Source organism: Hyaena hyaena, unplaced genomic scaffold (assembly GCF_003009895.1).
Source record: "Hyaena hyaena isolate Hyena2069 unplaced genomic scaffold, ASM300989v1 scaffold_995, whole genome shotgun sequence".
Taxonomy (NCBI): Eukaryota; Metazoa; Chordata; class Mammalia; order Carnivora; family Hyaenidae; genus Hyaena; species Hyaena hyaena.
Window position 1 is genome coordinate 483,558 of NW_024081624.1, and position 18,847 is coordinate 502,404.

Here is an 18,847-nt window from a genome sequence, read left to right on the forward strand (position 1 = left end):
AAAAAAAAAAAAAAAAAAAAAAAAAAATACCCTGCAGTGTGGAGTGAAGGAAAGCTTGTGTCTACACTTTAGTTATCATTACTCACAAATTCTGAATACAGGCCAAAGTCTACCTTCCCTTTGTGGGTAAGCGATTTCCTTACTTAGACAAATTTTCAGATGATTATGAGGTGACTACATCTCTCATCATTTTATTTCCAAATGCACTGTGTGCTAAACAGAATTTAAACTAACATTCAATTACTGTCTCTTGGATACATCCCAAACAGATGCATGGTGTCATAATACCATTCTCCCCTACCTCCTCCTCTGTCCATGAAAGATGCCAATTAATTAACTGAACTGATCTTTCCCACTTTGTTTGGACTGAGCCTCAGAATCCTTCTTACCTTAGCCCTACAGGGAGTTACTGTCAATCACCTAGAGCTGGCACTGGAGATGAAATTGTTTTTCATGCTTGCCCTAAGGTAATAATTATTGCAGAATCAATTTATTGACTTCTAACAACAATAAAATATATATCTTCAGTGAGTAACAAATGTTAGAGACAATGCTTTCAAAGAAAGAAGGAAGACTTCTTTCTGACTTTTCTTTCTTTCCCATATTTGTTCCATGTGTATTGTGGCTGGATCTGCTACTGAATTCAGCACTGACGGTCCACTGCCTGACCACACTGTCCTCTAAGCCTATGTGCCAGCTTTCATGTTTTGTCTTTCCTAAGGCTCTTCTTAGGAGGTGCTGCCATTTATTCATTTCCTCCTTTCACCCATAAACAAATGTGCCCATTGGTACCGAGGCACTGGTATTGAGTAAGTGGATGAACAGAAGAAATAATGAGGACACTCCTCAGGGTGAGAGTAAGAGAAAGAAACCCCTCGGTGTAGGAGTGTGTCAGCCTGAGCCTTGATGCCGGGATTTCTTCAGTATCTCCAAAAGGGGACACAGAAGTCAGTGGCCATTTGACAGCCTGCTATGAAGGTTTTTCATTATTCTGGAATATTTTACTTTTATGGAGAAATCTTCCCTTTTTTTAAAAAATATAATTTATTGTCCAGTTGGCTAACATACACAGTGTGCTCTTGGCTTTGGGAGTATATTCTCATGATTTATCGCTTACATACAACACCCAGTGCTCATCCCAACAAGTGACCTCCTCAAAGCCCATCACCCATTTTCCCCTCTCCCCCGACACCCCATCAACCCTCAGTTTGTTCTCTGTATTTAAGAGTCTCTTACGATTTGCCTCCCTCTCTCTCTGTTTGAAACTTCTTTCCCCTTCCCTTCCCCCATGGTCTTCTATTAAGTTTCTCAAATTCCACATATGAGTGAAAACATGGTATCTGTCTTTTTCTGACTTATTTCACCTAGCATAATCCCCTCCAGTTCCATCCACATTGTTACAAATGGCAAGATTTCATTCTTTCTCACTTCCAAGTAGTCTTCTATCATATACATAAACCACATCTTCTTTATCCATTCATTCATCGGTTGGTAGACATTTAGGCTCTTTCCATAATTTGGCTATTGTTGATAGCACTGCTATACACATTGGAGTATATGTGCTGCTATGAACCAGCACTCCTGTATCTTTTGGATAAATTCCTAGCAGTGCTACTGCTGGGAAGTAGGGTAATTCTATTTTTAATTTTTTTGAGGAAACTCCGCACTGATTTCCAGAGTGGCTCCAACAGTTTGCCTTCCCACCAACAGTACAAGAGGGTTGCCACTTCTCCACATCCTCTCCAACATCTGTTGTTCGCTGAGTTGTTAATTTTAGCCACTCTGACCAGTATGAGGTGGTATCTTAATGTGGTTTTGATTTGTCTTTCCCTGATGGTGAGTGATACTGAGCATCTTTTCAAGTGTCTGTGAGCCACCCGGATGTCTTCTCTGGAAAAATGTCTATTCATGTCTTTTGCCCTTTTCTTCACTGGATTATTTTTTGGGGGGGAGTTGAGTTTGTTAAGTCTTTTATAGATTTTGGATACTAACTTTTTGTCTGATATGTCACTTGGAAATATCTTTTCCCATTCTGTCAGTTGCCTTTCAGTTTTGTTGATGGTTTCCTTTGCAGTGTAGAAGCTTTTTATCTCGATGAGGTCCTGATAGTTCATTTTTGCTCTTGATTCCCTTGATTTTGGAGATGTGTTGAGTAAGAGGTTGCTGTGGCTGAGGTCAAAAGAGGTTGTTGTCTGTTTTCTCCTCTTGGATTTTGATGGTTTCCTGTCTTACATTTAGGTTTTTCATCCATTTGAGTTTATTTTTGTGTGTGGTGTAAGAAAGTGGTCCAGGTTCATTCTTCTGCATGTTGCTGTCCAGTTCTCTCAGCACCATTTGCTAAAGAGACGGTCTTTTTTCCATTGGAAACTCCTTCCTGCTTTGTCAAAGATTAGTTGGCCATACATTTGTGGGTCCAATTCTGGGTTTTTTATTCTATTCCATTTGTCTAACATGCTGTCTTGATGGAAATCTTCCCTTTCTGATCTGTCCAGTTACAGTTGATTGATCAAAGCAATAAGCAATTTGTATTATCAAACAATATGCATTGAAATCCATAATTCACTTAAAATGTCCCTAACACAGAGGTAATATTTGGTAAATATTTACTGAATAAATGAACAAGTAAATAAATAACTGGCAGGAGAGGAGGAAAGTGACAGAATTAATTCCCAAGACTGGGCCTGTTGCTGGTTGCCACTGGCAGCCTCCTCCAGGTCACCTAGAATTCTGTACTAGCATAATGTCTTGTGTGTGCTGCAATGAGAAACTGCAGTCTCTCTGGCCTCTAGTGCCAAAGTGACAAAGAGTTCTGTTTTGAAAGCTTCTGATGAATGGTCATAGCAGGCATAGAGTGGTAATTTTAACAGGAAACTTGGCCATAGAAGGCAAGGAAACTGCAAATCCCTGGGAGTTGAGAAAGCCTCACAGGCCAGGAACTTGCTAGGTGTCACCTCACACAAAGCCTGCATTCTCAACTGGGCAGCGATTCTCAAAATAAAGCTGTGAAGGGGCCACAGTGGCCCACTTCTGACAAGCTCCTGATGTAGCATCCCTGATCAGACTCTACCTCAGCAGTTTTTATTCCAAGCACTACGAGAAAATATAGATTTTTTTCCAAGATTTGAAATGGCCCCTCCCCCTCTCCATTTCAGGCCTGCCGGGGCTGAAGCTAGGTCAGGTAGGCGACAGACACTGAAAATGTGCCCACCGGGATAGGGCCAGTGGCCCAGAGGACTGTTCCCCTTTTCTGTTTCTTGTTTCAGGGGACACTGTATGGAGCTGTCTGGCGGTGGTCTGGTGGTCACTGCCCTTTCTCCTCTACCCTTCCCATGGTTCCCCACTCATCCCTATCTGCTGGCCATTGGGGAGATCCTCCAGGTGGATGGCCAGCAGAGAAGGACACTTATTGCTGGGAAGCCTTTGAGCGAGACACTTATGAGGATGCACGTGTTCCCAGGGTTAGGAGAGAACTGCCAAGAAACACCCAGAGAGGCAAGGAAATGCCTGGACAGCCCTCTCCTGTTCCCCCTGGCTTCCCACTCATGACCATCCAGCCATGAAGACCTGTTGCGTCTGCTCCTACACCATCTTCTCTCAGGTGGTCTTCTCTACCATGTTTCCACTGCCCCCTCTGCCTCCTCACTTCTCACCCACACCTTTCTGGAGTCTTCAAGTCAGCCTCCTGGACATCAATCTCACATACCTCCTGCCACTGCAGGCCACCAGAATGCACTTCTGAAAATGTGCATGCAATTGCTTCTAGCCCCTGCTTTGAGTCCCTGCAAGGCCTAATACTTCCCCCTGAAATCACAACTCCGCCTCCTTAGACACCATACAAGCCCCTTCCTAATATCCCTGAGATGGTTAATTTCTTCTGCCAGACTTCAGGTGCCCTCAGTTCCAGGAACACCAAACCACCCACACATAATGAGGTACCTCAGGTGCAGCTCAAGTGTGATCTCCCTGTGAAGACTTCTGTGGCACCTTCACTGTAGATGCCATGCTCTGACCTTCCTTGCAAACACAGCTCTGCTGCGGCCGTTTGCTCACACATCTTCTCTCAGAGACAAGGGTAGCATCAACTATCCCTGTATCCTTGGTGATGCCAGATGAATACCTGGCACCAGTGCTCAGCATGTGTTTACTGAGTGAATGATAAACCCACACATTCCACCTGTCCATTTAAATGGGCTCCAACTTACTCCCAGATTTGGTATGTGAGCCATTAAAACTTTTCAGAACAACGCAGAATTTTTTAAAAACTTGGTTAAAGTAGTTATACAATATTGTGTGAAGTGAGAGAAATCAAGTTCCTTGGAAGCTTAGTCAACTGCATCACTATTCCTGGCTGACCATCTCGGGGCAATTGGCCTGGTTCTCTTGTTCACATTTTCTGTGTTTTGTTTTGTTTTAGTTTGTTTATATTTGCGTGTGTGTGTGTGTGTGTGTGTGTGTGTGTGTGTGTTTTAGCTTGTTTATATTTATTTTTGAGAGGGAGATAGAGAGTGAGCAGGGGTGGGGCAGAGACAGAGGGAGACAGAATCCCAAACAGTCTCCACACTGTGAGTGCAGAGCCCGATACGGGGCTATAACTCACTAACCATATGATCATGACTTGAGTCAGTTGTTCATCTGACTGACCTACCAAGCACCCCTCATTTTCTATGTTTTAAATTTAGATTTCCACTAATATCTTCCTGGCTTTTGTGAATAAAAGCAGGTTTTGTTTTTTTTTTAAAGTTGGTCAAACTGTTCTGTGTGTCTTATGTGTGTACATGAGAACATTATTTAGATTTCATGATGGCAGTTAGGGAGAAAGTGGTACTTTTTAGAGTCTCTTTCTATTGGAAATCTGCTAAGGATACCCAACTATCAAAGGATGCCTATGTCTGATTTAGAAAAGGGACATTTCAGAGCCTCAGCTTTGTTCACAGAAGACTGTAAAAATTACCAAGGATTTAACATAAGGGAAATTTCAAGAAAGTTTTTTTAAAGACAAAAAATATGACAAAAAGAAATGTTATTAGTTAAGATCTTCAAGCTACACGGCCTGGTCCTGTTCACATATTAACTTACTTAATCCTTATAATGTTATTAGGTAGGTGCTATTATTTGTCCTTTTCATAGATGGGGAAACTGAGGCACAGGGCTCTCACGTCGAGCAAGTGACAAAGCTGAGGTTTGAACAAAGGTAGCAAGGCTTAAGTATCCAGGGCCCTTAACCATTCTGTCAAACTGCCACTAATGTAAATACCTGGAAGGGATGGGTATCATTCAACTAGTTTCTTACAGTGTTCTAGAGTGCCAAGGAACAATGCCCCAGTAAGGCCTTGTCCTCAAGAAGCTGAGATGACAGATGGGGAGAGGGCAAGATATGAGCACATTCATCCATGTAACCATCCATGCATATGTAAGGCATGTGTGGACCACAGACAGGGGTGTTTGTGAAACAGCCCAGCAAAGACATTGTACATGCTGCCCACTTAGGACCAAAGGGGCTCAGTGTGGGAGCTTCGCCTCTCTGGCACTGGTTGGGGGAAGCTCACAGGCAAATGTACAAACTGTACAAACAAGTGAGGCAACGAAAACATAAGGGGTGAGGTAGACAAATGTTCTAATGAAGACAAGAAGTTGAACGCGATGTTAGAAGAAAAAGGAAAGAGATAATTGATTTAAGGGGCAGTGCAGTAAGCATGACACAGAGGAAAGAATTTGTTTTAATCCACAGAAATCAACTGTAATAATGTCAAAAAGCCATTTGTCAGAAATCCACAACATCTGTATTCAGCTAGTCATTGACACACCAGCTCATCTCGTTGAGGACTGGAGGCAGCAGCACACCCTATAATCTAAGGGTTAAGGGGAGAGCCTGACTCTTACACAATGGGTCTTAGCTGCCAATCACTCAGGGAGACTCAACAAGGACTCTAAGAGGAGAGGATTACAAATTCTGTTTGGTTTGGCAGATACATTTCTGGAGTTGTGGACCATTTCTGATGTTGAGTTGTGCCCTCCCTGACCCCTTAGCCATGGGCCAGGGTGTGCTGGTCCTGGCAGGAGAATATGGCCTCTGACTAAATGACAGAAAGGATCTTGGGGCTTAGCCCAGCTCACATGCACTTCAGTGTTTGTTGACTGATGAAATGAATAGGTACCAAACAGAGAGCATTTCACACTCCCGGTATCAGATGGAAAAATTTACAAACTCTCTATGTGCAAAATACATATATCAGTGTTACATTTAGAATTGTCTACTCAACTGAAAGGGTTCCATGCAGGTTTAACTACCTCTCTGAGGAGCTAGACGGCTCTAGCTAACGTGTGGATTATATACAGAATCATTTATTCAAGTGAGGGAAAAGAGGTGTCCAGAGAATTTTCAAATTCTAGTTATGTGGTTGAAGAAAACAGACATTGAAGAAGTTCACACAGTATTCAGATGTATCTGTGATGGAAGCACAGAGAGCTTCCAGATCAACGTGTTATTTGTTTTTTTTGTTTGTTTTTTTTTTTTCCAATTTTCAGTTGGGTAAACACGGAAACCAGAACAAGGACTAGATGAGCTAAGAAACCACCTTTGCTTCCTCCCTCTGTGCTTGAGGCCGGTCTCACCCAGCCCAGCTCTGGTGTAGAACTCACTCTGGAAGAGAGGAAGTAAAAAGGCCATGACCACAGCCACAGGATGGGGTGGGAGCCATTGACATCACTGAGGCTTGGGGATACACAACCACCCACACACTCAAAATTTCTGAGGTCTGGGCTCTAGGAATAGCTACTAAGTTTCTGTCGTTAACCGCCCCCCAAAACAAAAAACCACAACCACTGCCACCAGAATACCTCTTTCAAGCTTTCCAAATTAGCACTGCTAATTTGTCTTCCTTGAACATGGATTTGCTATTGAAGGTAAAGTAATTCTGAGAGTGTCTTTGATGTGAGAGACTTTGTAAGCACCTGAATTTAAGGTGACTTCCCTTTCCTTAGGGATTAGTGTTCTGCAGAGAAGAGGAATCATGGCTACCATCCATTTGGGCATCTAGGACACATAAATGAAGGCTTGATGGTGTGTCTTCTGCAGACCAGATTTTGGTTCCTGAACTCCCATGTTCAGATGTTAGAGTTCATTTTTGATGTTCAGTCATTTTTGCTTTGCTTTGCTTATGCCCCCCGCCTTTATAGGTCTTGCCCAGGCTCTCCATGTGGTCAAAAAGGGCTCAAATGGGCACTGCTCCTCCAGCCACTGAATAGGTTTTTCCCTAGCAGGTAGGATTCAGTGTCCTTGGCACTTAGCACAGAGCCTGGCACATGCAGTGCTTAGTGAGTATTTGTGAACTGAATAAATAAATGAGCCTTAGAGACAACATGCTTGAAATCGGGCTCATCACCCTACCATTCCTTAGGCCATCACTTTCTATTACGGAGTAATGCTCCATCCGAATCCTGTGAACCTCTATCTGGAAACCGTGGCCAACCGAAGGCACCTGGGAGAAGATCCAAGCCATCTCTCCACGAGGAAATAGCTGTCGTAACCCTAACTGTGAGGGAGACCTAAGAGAGTTGTCACGCAAGTGGAGAGCCGTGTGTAAAATTAAGTTCTGGGAGAAACCAAGTTACCCTGGCAGATTAGAAGCAAGACGAAGGGCCGGGCAGGGCCTGAGCTGCTGGAGGAGTGACCTGCAACAGACCACCCTCTCCAATTACCCCATCCTACAGCTGAGGAATCCAGTGCCCAAACTCACATAGCTAATGAGGGGGAAGAGACAAGCAGTAAAACCTGGGTGTGGTGATGTCCCATCCAAATCTTTTCCCACGGCCCCTGTCTACCACAGTGCCACAGGGTTCAGTCCTGTCCAGTAAGGTCAGGAGACACCTTTAGATTGCTATTCTGTGCTGTAAATAGCAGGCTTCAGCTGTCAGCGGGTAAGGCTCAATAGAAGAGTCCATGCTCCCGTGTGGTGGTGTCAAACTCTGCTGACTCTCCCGGTGCCCCTGGCTTGAACCCTCTTAGTCATCTTTTGATTACACCCTGCCAACAGAAGGCGAGCACTGCCAGCACTTCATAACACCTTACCAAGAGCCAGCGTCACCTCCCATGTGCTACCATCTCCTTTCAACCCCACAACAACCCATGCGGTGAAGACTATCATCACACCCATCTTAAGCATGTGGAAATGGAGACTTCAAGAGAATAAATAACCTGGGACACCTGGGTGGCTCAGTCGGTTAAGGGTCCGACTTCAGCTCAGGTCATGATCTCACGGTTTGTGGGTTTGAGCCCTGCGTCAGGCTCTGTGCTGACAGCTAGCTCAGAGCCTAGAGCCTGCTTTGGATTCTGTGTCTCTCTTTCTCTCTCTGACCCTCCCCTGCTCATGGTGTCTTTCTCTTTCTCTCAGAAATAAATAAAACATTAAAAATTAAAAAAAAAAAAAGAGATTAAATAACCTGATCTCAGTCCACAGAGAGGGGACCTGATCCCAGGCAGTCACCCCAGAGTTCACTCTCTTTGCCCCATGCCATTCTGCTTGCCCGCTGAAGCCTTCCCATGGACTCAGCCTTTCCCCCCACAGTTCAGTGACCACCTCACCCTAGACTGCTGCCTTGCCTCTTTTCCATCCTCTTCTGGGGGGTCTTCTGCCTCCCCTCAATTTCTGCTCATCTTCCAAAATTGTGACTTCCCTATGTCATTGAGAGGTTCTTTCCTCACATCAACCATCTCTCCAGTTCTCTGGGGTTACAAACGGGGTGCCCAACAAGTCGGTTCAAGTCTGACATTATCTACCTGGAATGAGCACCAGAACCCACCAGTAAAATGGCTCAGTGCTACAGGAAGGGCCCCGCTTCAAGTGCCAGTGGCAGGTCCTGGGCACTTCTACTTCTTTTATTTTTCATTACCTTTTTTTTTGTTTTTTTTTCTTAACATTTATTTATTATTGAGAGACAGAGAGACAGAGCACGAATGGGGGAGGGGCAGAGAAAGAAGGAGACAGAATCTGAAGCAGGTTTCAGGCTCTGAGCAAGCTGTCAGCATACAGCCTGATGCGGGGTCCGAACCCACGAACTGTGAGATCATGACCTGAGCAAAAGTCGGATGCTCAACTGACTGAGGCACCCAGGCGGCCCTGGGCACCTCTACTTCTGACCAACCAGCTATAAACCGGGAATTTGAGGGACCTCTTCCACAGGTTGGATAAAACTCACAGAAGTCAGGAAAGTGCTTTAGTTACTATTACTTTGTATTATAAAGGATACAACTGAGAGACAGCCAAGTAGAAGACATGCAGGGGGCAAGGGAAGGGGGGAGGGTGTAGGGCTTCCATGTCCTCTCTGGGCACACCTCCCTCCCTCTACCTCGGTGTGTCCACCAAGCCATCTCTCTGAACCCCATCATCTAGGGGGTTTTGTCACATAGGCACAATTGATTAAATCATTAGCTCTTGTTGATTAACAAACCCCTCACCCCTTCCAGGAGGTTGAGGGGAAGCTGAAAGTTTCAATCCTCTAATCATGCCTTGGATTTTCTGACTGCCAGTCCTTCTTCAGAAGCTATCTAGTACGCCCATCTCATTAGCATACAAAAGGTTCTCACTCAGGGAATTCCAAAGGTTTTGGGAGCTGTAAGCCAGGAACTGGAATAAAGACAAAATATCTGTTTTTTATTATACCACAGTCGCCTTCTACTCAGAAACCTCCATGCAGCACCCACCTCCACCCCACTGTGACAACAGAGGAGAGCCCAAACTTTTCAGATGGCCATGGAGCTGTATAGAGCCTCATCTCCCATGATTCCTGCCTCCTCAGCTCTGGTCCTGGCTGTTCCAGAATCTTGCAGATTCCTGCGATTCCGGCCTCTGCACCTGTGTCCCATTCTCCTGCCCCTTCACTGAATCAGAACACTTCACTGAACTGAAACTGAATCAAAACATTTATCTTAGGATAAGTGTGTTTAGAAATGTGTGGAACCTCAGAGATGAGGTGGATCAAACCTCTTATAGATGAGGAAATGGTGACCCAGAGAGGTGAAGGGCATAGCTCCAGATTACAAATTTCTTATTGCTTAAAAGGCAGAGAGAAAAGTACCGATCTCTGACTTTCTGGTGATGAGTGCTGGAGATGATAAGCTTCAAATTACTAAAATAAATAAACTGTTTTTTAAAATGTCTATTTATTTACTTTGAGAGAGAGCATGCACATGAGCAGGGGAGGGGCAGAGAGACAGGAAGAGAGAGAAAGAGTCCAAGCAGGCTCTGCACTGCCAGCACAGAGCCTGATGCAGGGCTCAAACTCATGAACCATGAGATCATGAGCTGAGCTGAGATCAAGAATGGGACAGTTAATCGAGTGACCCACCCAGGCGCCTCAACAAATTAATAAACTCTTATGTAAACTTTCAAAAGCACAAATCACAAGGCAATAAAAAAAAAAGAGAGATTAATTTGATTATACCAAAGGAAGGATTTCTGTTCAATTTTCTGTTCAACGAAGGACTGAGTTAATAAGCATAATCAGAAGATACTTGCAATGTCTAAAATTGGTCACAGATCAATACTTAGAACTCCTGAAAATCAGGAAAAACAGAGTAAATCTAATTTTTTTAAAAATTTTTTTAATGTTTTATTTATTTCTAGGAGAGAGAGAGAGACAGCGTAAGCAGGGGAGGGTCAGAGAGAGAGGGAGTCACAGACTGAAACAGGCTCCAGGCTCTGAGCTGGCAGTCAGCACAGAGCCCGACGCGGGGCTCGAACCCACGAACCGCGAGATCATGACCTAAGCGAAAGTCGGACGCTTAACCGACTAAGCCACCCAGGCGCCCCGTAAATCTAATTTTTTAAAAAAGAGCAAAGGAAGTGAACATGCAATTAGGGGAGAGGAAACCTCAAAAGTAAATATGCCAAAGTCAGGAGCTATTGGAAAAATACAAGATCAAATAATGAGATGGCATTTCATATCTACTGGAAAGCTGGATAATGCTGCAAGATAGAAGTAAGGATTTGGGGATTCACATCTGTGTGGGGGTGGAAGTCAGGGAGGGTAGAGCATACCAGTCCCACAGGAAAGCAATCTGGAAGTCTTTAGTCAACTTAAGGATACACTTCCCTAAGACCAGCAATTCGGCCTTGGGTATGGATCCCAAAGAAATCCTCCCAGGTAGGAGATGGAGGAAGCTATTCAGAGCAGCACATTTGTGTAACTGCAGCATAAATGGTGCCATATCCAAAACCATCACCAGAAGAGCAGATGGTAAAATCTACGGAGATCTCTGTGGAGCACAGTACAAGGTATACACAGGATGACATGGACAAACGTGAAAACAACCAGTTTTAAAAAGCAGGATCAGACCTGTATGTACAGAGAACAAACTAATGGTTGCCAGAGGGAAGAGGTGCGGGGTTGAGCAAAATGGGTGAGGGGCAGTGGGAAATACAGGCTTCCAGTTATGGAATGAAGTTACAGGAATACAAGGCAGAGCATAAGGACTATAATATAATAATACTGTAACAGTGTTGTGTGGTTTTATGGTGACAGATGGTAGCTACATTCATGAGTACAGGAGAATGCATAAACTTGTCCAATCACTGCCTTGTAACTTGAAACTAACGTAACATTGTGTGTCAAGGATACTCAGATAAAACTAAAACAAAAACCCACACAGCCAGTTTAGGGCAAAAGAAAGAAAGAGAATGAGCTGAGCATCAGGAAGAGTTATATAATTTAAAACATAAGAACCATAACTATATATGGGGGCACCTGGGTGGCTCAGGAGGTTGAATGTCTGACATGGGTTCAGGTGATAATCTCACAGTTGGTGAGGTCAAGCCCCACGTGGGGCTCTCTGCTGTCAGCCTGTCAGCACAGAGTCCACTTCAGATCCTCTCTGTCCCCCCTCTCTCTGCCCCTCCCCTGCATGTGCTCTCCCAAAAACAAATAAATATTTGAAAAAAGAAAAGTGCCTTAACTATAATAAGGCTTCGGCAAGTACACACAGAAACAAAATATAAACATCAAACAGAGTGGTTGTTCATGCAGGAGGTGGGAAATGTTGACAGAAAGCGATTTGGTTAGAGGTCCGCTGGGTGAGTTAAAGACAGGGGCCCTGGTCCCCACCCTGTCTGCTGGCGCAGGCAACAAGGCGCAGTTTGCTATGGCTGCAGTCCTTTGGACAGAGAGTGGATGCAGGAGGAAGCACGTCAGAAGCAGGGCCGGCTACAGAGGAGGCTGCCCTTCTCCCCTGAAGCTATCTTCCTCACAGCCCACTCTGAAGGTGGGAAGCACACCTCCGGGCATGAATTCCTCAGACTGTGCGCTGTGGGGGCGGCGGTTCACGAGTCTGCTCAACGAGTAAAATAGTTTAGAAAATGAGGCTTAGAAAAAGCAGTGGAAGGGCAGAGGAGGGATGGTGGAGTGTGCCAGGCAGTTGGAATCAGATAAAGTAACACTGCAAAACCCAAACCTTCCCTTGTTTTGTTTTCTTCCTGGCAGCGCCCCCAGAACTAACCTTTACTGAGGTCTTACTATGATCCAACAGGGTGGTAGGGATTTTTACACATACTGTCTTATGTACCGCTCACAAAAGTCCAACACAGGGAGGTGGCAGTTACCTTGTTTTGCAGTCAGGGAACAGGAGGCTCAGAGAAAGTAACGTGGCCAAGCTCACACTGTGACTGCATCCATGCTGTCTTCCTCATGCCTTCAGGGATGCCAATCCTTCCACAGAGACAGCTATGCCAATGAGTGGTTCTGACATTCTCCCTCTAGAATTTTCTACCTAGCAGCTGGGTTTAGGGTGTTTCCATGCTTGCCCCAGGGCCTCCAGAGGTATCAGAATTGCTCAAGAAGCTCTGGCTGGGACATGCAGGTCTAGAAAGTCTAGGGAACGCCTGGGGAACGCCTGGGGTTGAGCTAGATGCTAGTAGCTTCTTCTTTGCCTTCTATCCTCTTGAGTCCTTAGATTTGGCTCCTCTAACCAAGTCCAGTTTTGAGAGACTGGAGATCTCCCTGCACAACTGTTTTCCATCCAACCTTGAATCTCCAGCTTCCTGGTATTCAAGATATGGAGGATGAGTGGGTGGAGTAGGGGGACATTTATTGCAGAACAGCAATGAATTCCCTGCAAGTAGAATAATATAAACAAAAAACGACAGTGAAAAGTCTCCTTATCGCATGTTAAAGCAATACAAGGCTAGAATTTTATTCAGGTCAAAGCATGTTTGTCAAACCCCAGAACTGCAGAGTAAGTCCTGATGAGATACTATCAGGAACGTGGCCATCAGCCTCCCCCATTTTACCTCCTGTTAACATTACACATCAGCTTATTTTCCTCAGGCCACAGTCCAATTATTCTGAGTGAAGCTGAAAATCACTGCATCCAACAAACAGCATTCTAAATAATTCCCAGTGGTGAACCACTGTAACACAGCAAATTGCTCCAGCATTCTAAATAATTCCCAGTGGTGAACCACTGTAACACAGCAAATTGCTCCAGCCTCACCCAGAGTCCTATCATATACACTGATATGATGATTAATATCATCAATTTGACTCAATTTGACTTAAAAAGGAAAACATCAGTATTAGGGAAAACTAGGAATTCTCTTTTTTTTCCACCAAAAGGAGTTTACATAGCTATGGAGGAAACGCTGTCACAAGAGGAAAAGTTTCAAGTATGTGGTTCATGTGAAATCAAAACAAACTCACATTATGTTTATTTTTGCTTCCGGGAGGATATGAAGATGTAGGCTAGTAACGATTCAATTCAATAAATATTTATTCTATCAGCATCGCACACAAAGCATCGGACAGGTTGGGCTGTGGTAATACCAACGCTTAGCGACCATACAGGGTTCTTGAGACCCATCATTCTTCTGTGGAGTCCAGATAGATGCTGGTGAGCCCCCCTGCCCCCATCTGTGGACTTGGAGGGCTTAGGGATCTATCTGAATTGTTGTGCTTTCAGTGACCTGATAACCTTACGACCAATAATCAGAATGGAGAGGAGCTCTCACCTCTCTGAAACGAGCTTTCTTGTTGGCAGAAAAAAAATCAAACAGCTCTATCTTTTCATCTTTTCCCATCTTCCTTTCTCCAAGTTTCCAGGGAAAAAATAACTTCTGTACTCCTCTCATTCCAAGTGTATTGTCAGCCCTCTGTATCCCAGCCTGGACCACACCTCTCTTTCCTTTCCCTACACATGGTCTCCAGAGATTTCCCTGGGCCCTGCTTTGTTCTTCCTCTTACAAGGCTCTTAAGATTTCTTATTGCCAGTTTCTCCACAGAATCCCTTTAGTCTAGGATTTTACAAAGGATTAAACTTGGGTGGTGGTTTGGCTGAATAAACAAACCATATATATGTTTTGGTCATATTTATTACTGTGTAACCTTTCTCTGCTCATTTTCTAGAATTTAGTCCACAAATAAGGCATTGCCTTTAATAGAGCATTTGGGAGCTTGGATTTAAAACTCTTGCACATGTTTTAAGAGTGCCTCATCTCTTAAGTTGGATTCTCTTCCTGTATCTCTGCTGCCAAACTGATTTTATTGAAATTCTTCGAAAACCCCAGTGTTAAAGCATTTTGGGTCTCTATGGAAGTTTCTTTCTTTCGTTAAAAAAAAAAACTATTGAGTAGTATCTGGTAATAATAACTAACATTTACATAGGCCATACTATGTACCAGACAATCCTCTGAGGTAGATACAATTATTATCCCCATTTTATAGAGACTGGAACTGAGGCTCAGGGAGACAATAAATACCTTGTATACAGAAGGGAGCTGCACCAGGAATCTACCCCAAGCTAATGAGCCTAACCGTGCTCAAGCTCCAACGTCAAACGGATCTGCAACCCATTCTTATCCTGTCTCTCTTTTGGAGCCGGTGGCCAGGACACTGTACGCAGCAACCTCTTTGAGTTGAGTTTTCCTTCCAATTAAAACGAAATAAACCATTCTACTCCTATTCCCGGCATTGGATAACTGCCAATGATCCCACGTACCCCAAGTGACCCCCCTTCGAATAGGGCAGAGTTCCTCTTCTCTAAATACCCCTTCTCCTAGCGGGGGGCTTAAACACATCAATCCACTTAAAACGAATCATCCAAGGGACTTCTATGTCTGCATCGACCTGGTACGTCGGCCTTTCTCCCCACAGTGCTCTGCGCCCTGTCCCTGGGCCGGACACCCGATTTCCCTCTCTGCTCGGGACTCCCATCCCGGGGCTCCCCAGGCTCCCCGACGAGCCAGGAGCCCTCTTACCATGGCATCGTAGCGCAAGGCGTTCATGAAGTGCACCACCTCGGCGCCCTTGTACACGGTGAACCAGATGGTGCCCTGGTACTGGTCGCCGGCGTCGAGCAGCAGCACGTGCGGCTCCGCGCGCCGGATCTGCTGCACCTTGGTGAAGAGGCGCGCTACGCCGCCCACGCAGCGGCTGGCGTTGACGCACTTGCTGGAGTCCTCGCTGGTCTGCTCCAGCCGGCTGTGCACGTCGTTGGTGTGCAGGACGGTGAGTTCCCAGGCTCCGGCCGCCGGCCACAGCAGCGCGCCCAGCGCGAGGAGCCGCAGCGCCGGCGCCCGTGCGGCTCCGGGACCCATGGCTGCGGCGCGGGGAGCGGGGGAGGCGGAGGGGCCGGCCGAGCGGCGGCGAGTGGCGGCGGGCGCGGCGGGCGCAGGAGCAGGGCGCAAGGCCTGCGGGGCGGGGCGGGGCGGGGGCGGGCCTCCCTCGGCCCGGAGGCCGGCCCCACAGCCTGGCGCACGCCCGCGCGGTCACCCGATCCGACCCTGGCACCCGGGGCGGCCGGGGCGCGCCCGGGCTGACGGCTGGCACCCGCTGCTGGCAGGAACAGTAGGGAGGTTGTTCCCGGCGCGGAACGGGCGCCGGCCCCGATGCCGGGGGCCCCCCGCCACCCCACAGCCGGTGCTCTGCCTTTCCGGGGTGCGTGGGATGAACCGGAGGGGCCACCCAGCATCTAAGTCCTCGCGGTTTCCAGCCTCATTTGACGCACGAGTTTTTCTCAAGAGGAAGGCACGGTTTGTGTTGGGCTTGTGGTCGCGCGAGCTCAGCACTCGAAAGAGCGAAAGCGGGAAAGGGGAGGAAAGACGAGATGGGCGACGTGACGGGGGGCGGGGGGAGAGGAGTGCAGCGAGGCCGGAGAGGAGAGCGCTTTGCCCTTCAGACTGTGGAAGCCAAAAACGGACTGTGACACTTGGCCGCCCGCTCTCTCTGCAGTTGGAGGACGCACCAAGTCCGTGCAGTTTAGGCGTAGAACCTGACAGGTGAAGACCATCCCAATCCAGCCCAGCGTTTGTTCACAATTAAAGCCTTAGCGACGAAACGGCACTGGTGCGGGAACAGGTCTTGGAAGCAAAAACAGACTATGGGGGTAAAATGAACAACTACATAGACTTGATGCTGCCTTCCGTTGCTTTTTTAGGCACTTTGTTTTTTAGATGATAATGTTTTATGGACTTCTTGCTTTTTTAGGTGTTAATGTTTTAAGGGTGTGTGTGTGTGTGTGTGTGTTAACGCAAAGCTTTGGGTAAGGAAAACAATAATAGGAATGCATTCAGTAAGTCATATATATCATCAGTATATATATTGTTTAACCAGCTGATTCCTGAGTGCTATCAATTATCTAGCCCCTTTAGGGTGGGAAGAAGGGAATGAGTTTGGAGGCCCTCTGAGGTGTCCTACGATTTATGCTTTACCGAACAGCATATGTAGTCCTTACACTTCCCAGAATGCATCAAGTCAGTACTGTTGGCTTGTTTTTTGTTTTTCGTTTGTTTTCTGTTTTGTTTTCTTTTTAAGCGTTGTGGGATAATACACATATAATGTCAAAATTACCATCTTAACCACTTTTATTTATTTTTTTAATGTTTTATTTATTTCTAGGAGAGAGAGAGAGAGAGAGAGAGACAGGGTGAGCAGGGGAGGGTCAGAGAGAGAGGGAGTCACAGGCTGAAACAGGCTCCAGGCTCTGAGCTGGCAGTCAGCACAGAGCCCGACGCGGGGCTCGAACCCACGAACCGCGAGATCATGACCTAAGTGAAAGTCGGTCGCTTAACCGACTAAGCCACCCAGGCGCCCCGATCTTAACCACTTTTAAGCGTACAGTTTAGTAGCATTAGTTTCACTCATCATTGTTGTGCAACCATCACCACTATCCACCTGCAGAACTTTTTCATCTTCCGAAACGGAAACTCTTGCAGCCATTAAACAATAACTTTCTAACTGCCCTCTCCCCCCAGCCCTTGGCAGCCTTCGTTCTGCTCTGTCTTCATGAATTTGCATACTTTAGGTACCTCATATAAGTGCAATCAGACAATATTTGTCTTTTTGTGGCTGCCTTATTTCTCTTCACGGTCCATCCACGTTGTAGCATGTGTCAGAATTTCCTTCCTTTTTAAGGCTGAGTAATGGTCCATTGTATGAATGTATATACCACATCCTGTTTATCTATTCACCCATCTATGAACACTTGGGTTGTTTCTACCTTTTGGCTATTGTGAATAATGTTGCTATGAACACGATATACAAATAATCTGTTTAAATCTCTGCTTTCAGGTTTTTTGGATGTATACTTAGAGGTGGACTTGCTGGATCACATGGTAGTTCTATGTTCAATTTTTGAGGAAATGCCATACTTTATTCCATAATGGCTGCATCATTTTACGTTCCCACCAGCAATGATCAAGAGTTTAGTTTCAGGGCACCTGGTTTGCTCAGTGGGTTAAGTGTTGGTTCTTGATCTTGGCTCAGGTCATAATCTCCTGATTTGTGAGATTGAACCCGGAGTCAGGTGCTGACAGCCTGCTTGGGATTCTCTCTCTCCTTCTCTCTTTCTCCCCCTCTCTGCTCCCCTCCCGATTGTGCGCATGTGTGCTCTTTCTCTCTCAAAATAAATAAATATTTTAAAAAAGAGTGCCAGTTGTTCCACAACCTTATCAACACTTGTTTTCTGCTTTTTGATAATAGCCATCCTAAGGGATTTGAAGTAGTATCTCACTGTGGTTTGATTTGCATTTCCCTAATCTTTAATGATGTTGAGCATCTTTTCATGTGCTTATTGGCTGTTTGTGTATCTTAGTTAGAGAAATGTCTATTCAAGTCCTATCATTACCCATGTTTTAATAGGATTATTTGTGTGTTTTTTGTTAGTGTTGCTGATGAGTCTATATATTCTGGGATAATAATCCCTTATCAGATATATATGTTTTGCAAATGTTTTCTGTCATTCCACAGGATGCCTTTTCATTCTGTTGATAGTGCCCCTCGATACACAAAGTATTTTGACAAAGTCTGATTTAACTACTTTTTCTTTTGTTATCTATGTTTTTTTGTGGCATAGCTGAAAAAACACTGCCATATCTGGTGTCATGAAGCTTTTTCTCTATTTTTTCCCCCAAGAGTTTTATTTTTTTAGTTTTTAGGTTTAGGTCTTTGATCTGTTTTATATCCAATATATAGTATATACATGGAGAGAAGGAGAGTGACAGAGAGAGATATTTATCAGAAGGTATTGGCTTACTTGATTATGAATGCTGAGAAGTTCCACAAGATGCTGTTTGCATTGGAGACTCATGAAAGCTGGTAGTGTAGTTTGAAAGCCTGAATGCCAGAGAGCCAATGAATTTACCTTGATTTTAAAGAATATAATTTTGTGTTTCATTCTGCACAGCTAATACAGTTATTACAGAGTGCAGATTTGGGAATTTGGGGCATAGCAAGAATTTGGATTTCTGCTTTAAAACCAAAATATCTAAAGTCTATACAAATATGATAAAGCATAGGATTTCAATTGCAATTAAAATGTATTATAATGGGAAAAATGGTATGTTTCAAGAAATAGTGCTGGCAG

At 45.2% G+C, this 18,847-nt stretch overlaps 1 protein-coding gene across 1 annotated transcript in view; it reads right to left on the reverse strand.

The window, feature by feature from the left end:
• NT5E (5'-nucleotidase ecto) overlaps positions 1–15,614 on the reverse strand; it is a 49,630-nt gene extending 34,016 nt beyond the window's left edge. The window contains exon 1 of the mRNA XM_039221592.1: positions 15,243–15,614. Within this exon, the coding sequence (XP_039077523.1) occupies positions 15,243–15,581 (339 nt within the window). The 5' untranslated portion in view covers positions 15,582–15,614. The remainder of the gene's footprint in view (positions 1–15,242) is intronic.
• Positions 15,615–18,847: the final 3,233 nt, after the last annotated feature.